At 41.0% G+C, this 13,013-nt stretch overlaps 1 protein-coding gene across 9 annotated transcripts in view; it reads right to left on the reverse strand.

Moving 5' to 3' along the window:
• Positions 1–1,398, reverse strand: part of kif23 (kinesin family member 23) — a 34,047-nt gene extending 32,649 nt beyond the window's left edge. For 3 of the 9 annotated variants that reach the window (XM_051920379.1, XM_051920376.1, XM_051920374.1), the window contains exon 1: positions 626–1,392. In XM_051920379.1, coding sequence (XP_051776339.1) covers positions 626–639 — 14 coding nt within the window. In that variant the 5' untranslated portion in view covers positions 640–1,392. Of the gene's footprint in view, positions 1–625 lie in introns of all 9 variants that reach the window. The other 6 variants (XM_051920378.1, XM_051920371.1, XM_051920377.1 and 3 more) reach the window with 4 other exon arrangements.
• Positions 1,399–13,013: the final 11,615 nt, after the last annotated feature.

The following is a 13,013-nucleotide window of genomic DNA, read 5'->3' on the forward strand; positions in this document are numbered from 1 at the left end:
ATATAATAATCACCATTAAAGGAACTAACGCGTTTCACATTTGTGATTAGATTGGCTTTTAAACGAAATTCCTGGATTATAAGTAGAAATACGTCACATGCTTACGATAAACGTCCAACTTTAACAATGATGGAATTATATTTGTATTGAAAAATCTTTAACTTGAATACAATATTGCCTCATGAATGCCACTATAATATATATATATATATATATATATATATATATATATATATATATAAAAGGATATAAAATACGATAACATAGCGACATGAAAGGCATTGTATGATCTCGGCTGATACAGTAGTCCTGAAAACCTACCCAGAATTTTAAAACAGGAACAAAAGTCACATTTATAAGACTGGGGAAAAAAAGGCACTTTAGCGATTGAGTTCAAACTCTGTCATCCAAAAATACACAGCCATTTACAAACGCTATGAAAAAAAGTACGCTTAGAAAAACACAACGAAAGAAGACTCGTTTATTACCAGTCGTCATAATTTTGCAACCATGGCCTGCTAATATAGATTCCCACAGCGCTTCGGCACTCTGTACATCGCACCACCAGCTAACTGAAAAATAGTTAATTGCCACTAGAAACACATAACCTTTCCAGTGTACTTACACAGCCTTGCTCATTGTGAAACGTTCCTCTTCAACCTGTCTGAATACTGAAATAACAAACCGCTTCTCTTTCTTCTCCAAATTCGAAATCTCCCTCGTCGATGAGCGTCACAAGAGCAAATTTTCAAATCGCACCAATCGGAGTGTGCGGCATATCCCCGTGACAGGAAGCATCGCCAGTGATGCATATCCTGTTTGGCAGACGTAAACAAAAGAAGTCAGGAGGAGGAGTGCGAAGTAATTAATGCCAGTTAAGAGGTACACTAAACCCCCAACACAAGTATGTAAATTCTCAAAAGTTTAGAGTTTTTTTTTTCTGTATCAGCTGAGTGACTGAGTGGGTCTTTGGTGATAATGCGAGCACTCGATCCATGTAGACTCGTTCCTTTAAACAGCGACCTGACCATGTGTTTCACCTACGAAAAAAGCTCATAATTTCATCTGTTATTAGTATCTTGGTCGAAACATAGTCAGTTTGGCAGAATTAATGTACGACTAATAAAAAAAAAAATCCATTCTTCGGGAGCGTCTACAATTAACGTCATTTAAAACATTCTGAACATTTTGTTCTTAACATAAAATAGGAAAAATGAGTGCTCCTGTTAAGAAAGCATTTCGCATTAATATGACTTGAAAGATATGGTGCTTTCCATCATATTGCAAAATAGAACAGTGCGCAACAATAATATTATTGCACCAAAAGACACTCGTTTAAACCTCCCTCCTCCGCAGCAAAGGCAGGCAAGTTCTCCCAAATATTCTGATTGTCGAGACGACCGAATTGGAAATGCAAATTTGTTGCCTTTTTCATGTTGTTTTTATTAAACATTATAATACCAACATGGCAAACACAAACGACACGAAAATGTAGAGGTTTCTGAGCAACTGTGAATAAATGAATGAAAACAGCCAGTATCACTCTAGTTAATATGCATTTCTGTCTGTGAGTTCCGGACCTAGAGACAGGAAGTACAGGTTACCTTGGTTACCATATAAACAACCCTAAAAAACTGAAACGTAGAATTGCGTACTGTTTGACATAGATCGGGTATTTTTACAGGAACGATCAATGTCAAGGACCAGCCTTTCAATGTAAAATTAAATACTCGTCCTGCTAGATCTCTTCAATCCCTTCGACATGGACAACCATCAGATCCTCCTTGACATCCTCTATAACATTGTTTATGCCCTCCCTCTTGAGCAGATACTCTTGTGTGTCCTAGCATGGAGAGATATCAGCGGTGCACCATCTAAGCACGGTGGTGTCCTAAGAATGATTTACTGACTCTTTCCTTTCTGTACACCTCCTCACTATGCCCTGTTATCCTGTCCCCCCGGGTTTTTCTTACCAGTGCTGTGCTGATATTATGTGCCTGTAACTGTCGTTCCCTGCAGAGGGCCACATGGTATCAACTAAGATTTCTGCATGTCTCATCGATACTGTAGCCTGGATAAAGGAACACCATCTCCAGCTTATGGTGATCTTGACCATCTGTCATTCAGGGACCAGTTTACTACAGTCTCTTAGTCTTGCAGATTCATCCTGTGCAACATCAGACTGTATCTAAAAGAGTATACAGTGCAATGCCTGATCTAGGCTTTGGTCTTGTCACATCCGGACTACTTCAACTCTCAGCTGTCAGAACTACCAGCATGTGTAATTAAGCCACATCAGATCATTCAAAATGCAGTGGCACATCTGGTATTCAACCAGCAGAGGTAGACAAAAATCACTCCCCTTTCAAGTCACATCATTGATAGATAGATAGATAGATAGATAGATAGATAGATAGATAGATAGATAGATAGATAGATAGATACATTGGCCTCCTGTAGCAGCACATATTAGGTTAAAATCCTTGATTCTTGCTTACAGAGTACTCGATGGGTCAGCACACACACACACACATATATATATAGAGAGAGAGAGAGACTTGTGAGGTTAAATGATATTTCTAGACCACTCAAGTCTGCTGATGTATGGCATCTGGTAATGCCACCTCTATGTGGTATCAAATTTCTGTCCAGAGTCTTTTCCTGTGTAATTGGTAACTGGTAGAACAACCTGCCCACCTTCATTTGAAATTGACTACCTCAATGTGTTTAAGAAGCATATGAAGATTCTCTTCTTAGGCAAATGTCTGTCTGCCTGATATTATTATTTTGTAACCTAAGAATTGTACCTAGCTTGTATTTTGTTCTGAGCTCTTCGCTTGTAACGCCTGTTTTACAGTCAGCCAGTCCTATGTCTACTTGATTATGTTGACCTCTTTTGTAAGTTGCTTTGGATAAAAGCATTTGCTAAGCAAACAACTGTAAATGTTAAATTTCATGGTTGTATTCAAGCTCAAACCTGTACAGTGCCACCATCCCCTCTTGTACACCTTATGTACAAAATGAGCAAACCAAATGAACATCTTCTTTAACAGGTTTGACCACCCTAACCCACTCTCACCTCGGAGTACTGCACTCTGTACACATCCTTCTGCTGATACCAACATAGGAGAGACATCCCCACCCACAATTACAGCAGCGCAAGTGAGCAGAGAGCTGAGGAAACTTCGTGCCAGCAAAGCAGCAGGTCCAGATGGAGTATCGCCACGACTGCTGAAGGTCTGTGCATCAGAGCTGGGGGGTCCTCTACAGCGCATCTTCAACCTGAGCCTGGAACAGGGGAAAGTCCCGAGGCTTTGGAAAACATCTTGCATCACCCCAGTCCCAAAGGTATCACGTCCTGGTGAGCTGAATGACTTCCGAGAAAGTCCCGAGGCTTTGGAAAACATCTTGCATCACCCCAGTCCCAAAGGTATCACGTCCTGGTGAGCTGAATGACTTCCGAGCCTGTCGCTTTAGAGCCTGTCGCTCTAACATCACATGCGATGAAGACCATGGAGCGGCTGCTGCTTCACCACCTGAGGCCACAGGTCCAACATGCCCTCGACCCTCTGCAGTTCGCATACCAGGAGAAGGTGGGAGCGGAAGATGCCATCATCTATATGCTACATCGATCCCTCTCCCACTTGGACAGAGGCAATGGCGCTGTAAGAATTATGTTTCTAGACTTCTCTAGCGCCTTCAACACCATCCAACCTCTGCTCCTTAGGGACAAGATGACAGAGATGGGAGTAGATTCATACCTGGTGGCATGGATCGTGGACTATCTTACAAACAGACCTCAGTATGTGCGTCTCGGGAATTGCAGATCTGACATTGTGGTCAGCAACACAGGAGCGCCGCAGGGGACTGTACTTTCTCCGGTCCTGTTCAGCCTATATACATCAGACTTCCAATACAACTCGGAGTCCTGCCACGTGCAAAAGTTTGCTGACGACACTGCTATCGTGGGCTGCATCAGGAGTGGGCAGGAGGAGGAGTATAGAAACCTCATCAAGGACTTTGTTAAATGGTGCGACTTAAACCACCTACAACTGAACACCAGCAAAACCAAGGAACTGGTGGTGGATTTTAGGAGACCCAGGCCCCTCATGGACCCCGTGATCATCAGAGGTGACTGTGTGCAGAGGGTGCAGACCTATAAATACCTGGGAGTGCAGCTGGACGATAAATTGGACTGGACTGCCAATACTGATTCTCTGTGCAAGAAAGGACAGAGCCGCCTGTACTTCCTTAGAAGGCTGGCATCCTTCAACATCTGCAGTAAGATGCTGCAGATGTTCTATCAGATGGTTGTGGCGAGTGCCCTCTTCTACGCAGTGATGTGCTGGGGAGGCAGCATTAAGAAGAAGGATGCCTCACGCCTGGACAAACTGGTGAGGAAGGCAGGCTATATTGTTGGCATAGAGCTGGACGGTTTGACATCCGTAGCAGAGCAACGGGCACTCAGCAGGCTCCTATCAATTATGGAGAATCCACTACATCCATTAAACAGTGTCATCTCCAGACAGAGGAGCAGTTTCAGCGACAGACTGCTGTTACTGTCCTGCTCCACTGACAGACTGAGAAGATCATTCCTCCCCCAAACTATGCGACTCTTCAATTCCACCAGAGGGGGTAAACGTTGAACATTATTCAAGTTATTGTCTGTTTTTTACCTGCATTTTTTTATTACTCTTTAATTTAATATTTTTTGCTGCTGGAGTATGTGAATTTCCCCCTGGGATTAATAAAGTATCTATCTATCTATCTATCTATCTATCTATCTATCTATCTATCTATCTATCTATCTATGGTGGATGAGTGCTTATCAAATCATAAGTTCTATCAAGTCTAGTGAGGCTTGATCCAGGTTACCTTCTGTCATATGGGCTTTAGATTTTCCTAGCTCTCTATCTCATGCTTTGATTAGTCCCTTCATGGTCTTCATGTCTAAAGGATTATATTCAAAGCTGGCTTAATCTAAAGAATAAGCCTTGATGCATTAAAATGTTTTTATCTTACATTCTGTGAGTGAAGACAGACACAATGAACGTTACTTGAATCCTCCAATTATCTTTTTTGTTTGATTTTGCTTTTCCCCCTATGTATTCTATGTTTATGTGTACATTATGCATATATGCAATGGATTCAGAAAATATTCAGGTCTCCACAATTACTGCACACTTTATTGTGTTGTAGATTTAATTTTAAATGGATGAATTTGCCATGTTTACCTATCGATCTACATTCAATAATTCATAATGACAAAGAGAAAACATGTTGGATTTTTGCTGAAGCGTAATAAAAAATACCTAAATATTATAATAAACACACTCGAGAATTACTAAAAAGAAAGAAAACTTTTGACTTGGCTAAAGCTCAAAAAGAACAGTCACAGTGAGGTATTATAAAAGCATATTACCATTGTCAGTGTTAGTCTGTCAGAGAGACCATGTTTAGCATTGTTCATAATGGCGCCCAGTTTTGTCATTATTCTCTCCTTCACTGTTTCCTTTTCGGAGTCCAGAGTGTGTGCCTTAATGGAACCTACATTTTTAATTAGGTTTTTGATTTGGTGTGACTCTCTTGAAGTGATGTTACCAGCCCAGCACTCTGTGTGGAAAATTGCACTGGCCGTCACAGACTTGTAGAAGATGTGAACCACGTCACTACCCATATTAAACTAGTGCTGTTTCCTAAATAAAAAAGAATTAGCTCTGTCCTTTCTTATATAGTTCCTCTCTGTTACAAGACCAGTCCAGGCTGTCATTAATATATGAACCCCCCCCCCTCCAAATACTTGTAGTCGTGCACCCCACCACATCAACTCCCTGAGTAGAGCCTCTTTGGTATGGCAAGGGTCAATAACCAGTTCATGCATCTTTTAATGCATAATTTATCTGAAATGTAAATGTTAATATTTTGTAGATTCCAGTTGCTTCAGATATTTCCTTTAATAAGTGGCTTCTTTATTCCTTGCTTGTTTAGCTGATTTTTTTACATTATTTTTTAAATATCTAGGTAGCTTTAAAATATTTGTTCTGGCCGCATAAGTTACCAGTGCAGATTGGTATAAATTGGAAGTGTGCAAATTAATCCCTAAAGGACTGCAGTGAATGCACATTTTTATTGCATCCAAACTTGTAATTGGACAATAATGTCAAACTGCAATTGACAGCTTCACTTAAGCTCCTTGTTAAGCCCCACGTTACAATTATACATCAGTGCCAGTTCAGATTTTTCAAGATTTCACACATTTGCACCAATTAATGTTTTTGACATTTTAGCTCATAATGGCATGTCCAGTTCCATCAGTCTGAGGCTTAATTCTTATGTTAGTATTAAAAGTTTATGTTTCAGATTACAAGAATGACATTTATTTCTGTAGGACATTTTCATGCAAGGGCGGCACGGTGGCGCAGTGGGTAGCGCTGCTGCCTCGCAGTTGGGAGACCTGGGGACCTGGGTTTGCTTCCCGGGTCCTCCCTGCGTGGAGTTTGCATGTTCTCCCAGTGTCTGCGTGGGTTTCCTCCGGGCACTCCGGTTTCCTCCTACAGTCCAAAGACATGCAGGTTAGGTGGATTGGCGATTCTAAATTGGCCCTAGTGTGTGCTTGGTGTGTGGGTGTGTTTGTGTGTGTCCTGCGGTGGGTTGGCACCCTGCCCAGGATTGGTTCCTGCCTTGTGCCCTGTGTTGGCTGGGATTGGCTCCAGCAGACCCCCGTGACCCTGTGTTCGGATTCAGCGGGTTGGAAAATGGATGGATGGATTTTCATGCAAAGAATGTAGCTCAAAGTGTTTGACAAAATGTCAAAGGGATAGTTACAAGACAAGAAAAAAAATAGGTAAGAACAATCATGAATAAGTGAGCCATAAATAAATTCATACAAGTTTACATAACACAGATATATAATTAGTTGAAAAGTAGCATCTTTAGATAAAATATTATATTGCAAGTCTCTAAAGATGAGTCCGATGATAAGGTCAGATGGCCAGAAGGACAGAAAAACACAAAATAAAACTCAAGCTGGAAAAAAAAGCAAAATCTGCATGGGCTCCAATGCCAAAGACCACCCAGACCCCAGTGGGCATTCTACCTAACATAGATGTCCTTAAGTCTTTCCTCATTGTTTCATGGCTTGGTCCCAGAAGATTTGATGCAGTGTGTCTCCTGGACAGCTGGGGCACTCGCCTTCATTCAAGCATCACAGGTGGCTGCACTGCGCCTCGATCAGGTGGTCAGAAGAACCAGAAAAGCAAGCAGAGAAAAGTAGAGCTTAGTAAAGATTGCAGATCTTTGAACAATATGTTAATTCTGTGCATGTGTAGTCTATTAAGAGTACAACTGAAATGAAGCTACAAAAAAGCCAAATTTATCAAATTGATTTTTAGCAGTCTTTTAAAATTTTCTACTGTATTAACTTGGCATATATCTGTTGGTAAAATATTACACATTTTTGGTGCATAACTGCAAATGGCTGCCTCAACACTTCTTTTATGCTTAGTTCTTAGAATAGTACACAGATAATTATTAAAAGAAGTAAGGTTACAACTTGAAGTGTAGCGAGTCGGACATTCCATGATATAGGAAGGAGCAAGATAGATGTAAGAATGCTGAAATACCTTTCACTCTGTCTTTTTTTAGAAACTGGTTTCTTACACAAGCCTAAAAAACAAATTAACAATATACAAGTAATTTTATGATGCAATAGATAACCAATGTACCTATTGTGGCCGATGGCCGGGACGCCTCTTCCTTGTGTGGACCCGGGGAGCAAGCCTGGTCAGGATTGCACCTTCCCCGGAATGCTAGATGGCAGCCCCCCTGGGTTGCAGCGGTGCCTAGGACTCCCACAGGGCTTCATGGGAGTTGGAGTTTGGTGCAGCCCTGTTGGGATCCGTGGGCGCCACCAGGGGGTGCTGTAGCTGCTGCTCAGCCCTACAGAGCAGCTCTTCCACCACACCCGGAAGTGCTGCCGAAAATAGGTCGTCAAGCACCTGGAGCACTTCCGGGTGCGTTATAAAAGGTGCTAGCAGCCACTAGTCTGGGAGCCAGAGTCGGGAGGAGGAAGATGAAGCTTGCCGGAGGGAGAGTGGAGGAGCAAGAAAGAGAAAAGAAGGAAGACTTATTGTATTGTATTGTACTGTGCTTGTGCTGGACTATGTTGAGCTTGTGGGAATGGAGAAGGTGTTGCTCACAAGGTATAAAAGAAAACAAAAGCCATGTGTGCTTTGAACTTGTGTCCTGCGTCTGTCTGTGTCAGAGCTGGCTTTTACACTATATTAATTATTATATTTTAGATCCTGTTCAGTCTATTCAGGATAAGGTATCAGTGTTTTATCCTGCTTACAACATGGCAAAGACAAACACAAATAATTGTGTTCCCTGCATAGTGGCATTATAATTCCCAATTATTTCTTTTTATCAGAAGTGCACAGCTCTTTAGAAATCTTTCATACAGAAGAAAGTGATCAGTCTCAGATCCAAGAGACAGTGTTTGTTTTTCATAGTAGTGCAAGTAATTCCTGATTCAACATGGGTGAGTGCAAACCCTCAACTCTTCATTCACCAGAATGCTTTGAGCTCTTTTGGTCTAAAAGACATTAATGCTCTGTTAACCCAAGAGGTTCTCTAAACTACTCACATGCGGTGATGTCAGAATTAACATGCTAGAATATGTACACATGGTGAACCATTCAGATACATTTAGGAAATTAGTTAACTGATTTGAAAGTTGGAGCATTTTCCATGTTTTAGTTACCACATTTTTATTTATTATTTTTTTTTGTATACAATAAGTCAAATAAAAAAAAAAAACTGATAATACAGTGCAAAACATACAATGGTAGACTACATCAAAAACTGTACATGCTCTTTAACAGCACTATCCAATGTTATGTAGTTAAAAACATAGCTCAGATATGCCCGTAGTGGCTCAATCGCTTTTCCAGACAGCAGAGTCCAACTCCAGTGATGAAAAAATAGCGTTGCCAGACGTCCCTTATATACGGGACATGTCCCATATTTGATCATTTTGTCCTCTGTCCCGTACTGACCTTTCAGGGACACCCAAATGTCCCGTATTTAGTTCATTTTCAAATTTCGTAACAAAAATATGTTTTTACTACCTTCTTACGGTACTTAGTTGTAACTTTATAAGTAATTATACTTTCTTTTCTCAGATTCTCTTGATGAAAATAACCCAAATGTAACGAGGAAACTAGTGTTTGCTTCCTGTTTGCAACTTGTTCAGTTGCTATGGTTGGCTGAGGACAGCAACACTCTTACCGTTTTACTCTCCAGCCACGCTGCTGTGCAGTTCTGTATCAGCATTGCAACATACAGTGACTGTCAACAAAGTGTGTTGTTACTACTTGCCACAGCCCACTTTTTTTCTAACTTAAAAACTAATCCATCCATCCATCCCAAGATGCCAAAACATGAGTGTAAATTTGATGATGAATATTTCAGCAAATGGATATTTATCAAACAAGGCAGAAGCTGTTTTGAAGCAAGCTGTGGTGTATGTAATTGCACTTTCATTAAATAATTTTCAAATGATTTTACTTTTGTTTTCCTCGTAACCCATTAAAATCCTTGCTTTATGTTTTTAACTTATGTCTTTACTTTTATATAATATATTGGTCTAGGTGTGTAGGGGGCATGTATAAATTATTTTATTAAAAATAAAAAAACTGAGAAATCACCTGTACATAAGTATTCACAGCCTTTGCTCAATACTTTGTCGATGCACCTTTGGCAGCAATTACAACCTCAAGTCTTGTTGAATATGATGCCACAAGCTTGGCACACCTATCCTTGGCCAGTTTCGCCCATTCCTCTTTGCAGCACCTCTCAAGCTCCATCAGGTTGGATGGGAAGCGTCGGTGCACAGCCATTTTAAGATCTCTCCAGAGATGTTCAATCGGATTCAAGTCTGGGCTCTGGCTGGGCCACTCAAGGACATTCACAGAGTTGTCCTGAAGCCACTCCTTTGATATCTTGGCTGTGTGCTTAGGTTTGTTGTCCTGCTGAAAGATGAACCATCGCCCCAGTCTGAGGTCAAGAGCGCTCTGGAGCAGGTTTTCATCCAGGATGTCTCTGTACATTGCTGCAGTCATCTTTCCCTTTATCCTGACTAGTCTCCCAGTCCCTGCCGCTGAAAAACATCCCCACAGCATGATGCTGCCACCACCATGCTTCACTGTAGGGATGGTATTGGCCTGGTGATGAGCGGTGCCTGGTTTCCTCCAAACGTGACACCTGGCATTCACACCAAAGAGTTCAATCTTTGTCTCATCAGACCAGAGAATTTTCTTTCTCATGGTCTGAGAGTCCTTCAGGTGCCTTTTGGCAAACTCTAGGTGGGCTGCTATGTGCCTTTTACTAAGGAGTGGCTTCCGTCTGGCCACTCTACCATACAGGCCTGATTGGTGGATTGCTGCAGAGATGGTTGTCCTTCTGGAAGGTTCTCCTCTCTCCACAGAGGACCTCTGGAGCTCTGACAGAGTGACCATCGGGTTCTTGGTCACCTCCCTGACTAAGGCCCTTCTACCCCGATCGCTCAGTTTAGATGGCTGGCCAGCTCTAGGAAGAGTCCTGGTGGTTTCGAACTTCTTCCACTTACGGATGATGGAGGCCACTGTGCTCATTGGGACCTTCAAAGCAGCAGAAATTTTTCTGTAACCTTCCCCAGATTTGTGCCTCAAGATAATCTTGTCTCAGAGGTCTACAGACAATTCCTTTGACTTCATGCTTGGTTTGTGCTCTGACATGAACTGTCAACTGTGGGACCTTATATAGACAGGTGTGTGCCTTTCCAAATCATGTCCAATCAACTGAATTTACCACAGGTGGAGTCCAATTAAGCTGCAGAAACATCTCAAGGATGATCAGGGGAAACAGGATGCACCTGAGCTCAATTTTGAGCTTCATGGCAAAGGCTGTGAATACTTATGTACATGTGCTTTCTCAGTTTTTTTATTTTTAATAAATTTGCAAAAACCTCAAGTAAACTTTTTTCACGTTGTCATTATGGGGTGTTGTGTGTAGAATTCTGAGGAAAAAAATGAATTTAATCCATTTTGGAATAAGGCTGTAACATAACAAAATGTGGAAAAAGTGATGCTCTCTGAATACTTTCCGGATGCACTGTATAGTAATATAGAGAGAGATTTCAAGAGTGTCCCATATTTCTAATTTTCTAATCTGGCAACCCTATGAAAAAATGACATTGGGTGATGTGCTATAGTTAGCTGTGGAGGGGCTGGGATTAGCTATAATTAAAATGTATGAATCCTAACGTTTTTGAAAGGAATATCAAAGGAGAGTTAAAATATCTGTTTAAGTCTCAAGATAAAATAGTTGGCTGTTTCTGAACATGACACAGAGCAGTTGTGAAACTTTGCCGAAAAATTGTGTGTTAAGAGACATACTGGATCATAATGATCTGCAGATAATGCAGCCATCAGGTGGGTTTTAGAGTAACATAAATACCAAGTACATATTTGCTCACTCTGTGCTTACAGAGAGTTAGGCTTACATAATTCCTTTCCTCCTACATTCATTTCTAGATAAGCGACTTTTTGCCTATTTTTTACAGTTAATTTACCTCAAGCAGCAGAAGTGAGTTGGTATAACAGTGGCTTGCACAGGCGCCTCCCACAGTATTTGATTAACTTGTACTGGGGATCCGTTTTGCCATCAGGAGCGACTATTGGACGAATAAATGAGGAAAATATAAAAGTTGAAGTAATCACTCTAAACTAATTTCTAATTGCACAGAATGATTATCTGTTTTAAGATAGGCAAGTTTGCATATTTGCCACTGCTCTTCATTGGGAGATTTTGAAATTTCTACAGCATGTTGTATTGAAAAGAATAATTTAGCAAAACCAGTCCATGCATACAGACAAACAGGCAGGGACAATCGCAGTAAGCGTTCCCTTAATTGTATCTTAGTGACAATAAACAATGGGGACAGAAGACACCCTGCTTAAAGGGTACAGCTACTTCAGCTTCAGTCCACTATCATGCTTGTTGGTAAATAATTGATTAAATAACTAGAGAACCAGGAAAAGCAGAATGAAAATCATAATGATGATGAAAATCCTAAATCCCACCCACTCCTCCAAAAAAAAAACAGTAAACTACCCCCATGTTACATCAATAAAAATAAATAACCTAGTTTTGTAATTTCTACATTGAACCCAAAACATAGAAATTGGGAAATAACAGCTTGCTTGATTAGACTAGGAGTGAGATTAAAAACAGAAAATGGTTGTAGCAAAAACCTGCAGCCACATTGGGTCCCCAGGAAAATTAGCAAGTGGAATGTAGTCGAATTATTTCCTGTATGACTGTCTCTTCTGCATTTGCACCTCCTGAGGGCAGTAAAGTCACAGACAAGTAAAACAAGAAAGAAAATTTTTTCCTGACCTGAACTGTATTGCTATTGGAATCTGAGTCCTCTGGAGCCAAAGTTATCACTGGTATAATCCTGTTATCTATTAAAGAAAACCTAAAATGTAAGGAAACTCTTGTTTTACACTTCTTATCTATCCGTGTATTTTATGAGCTACACTTTTTCACTGTGTGTTCAAGTGGAGTCCATGTCTGTCCCAGGAGCAGTAGCAGCACAGTGTACAAGGCAGGAGTGAACGCTGGATGGGATACTAGTTATTGTCAGAGTGCACACATTCTTACACAAGCTGAGAGGAATCAGTTAAAGTAACAGCCAAGTATCTGGACACTAGGAGGAGACCCATACAGCCACCAAGAGAGCATGTAAACTCCAGGCAGTAATCAGACCAGTGTTTAAGGACTCCTTTTAATCTGTCACTTCTGCTTCTCGCTGTCTTCCTCCTTTTGTTCACTCTTTTCCTCTGCTTTCTTCTTGGTCTTTCTTATCCACTTACCTGCCTCATCTCTCATGCTGCACATCTGTTTCTTTGAGCTCTTTCTTTTTCTTGCCCATTTTCTTTGATATATCTTTTCTGCCACATTTTGTCATC

Source organism: Erpetoichthys calabaricus, chromosome 17 (assembly GCF_900747795.2).
Source record: "Erpetoichthys calabaricus chromosome 17, fErpCal1.3, whole genome shotgun sequence".
In the NCBI taxonomy this organism is placed as follows: Eukaryota; Metazoa; Chordata; class Cladistia; order Polypteriformes; family Polypteridae; genus Erpetoichthys; species Erpetoichthys calabaricus.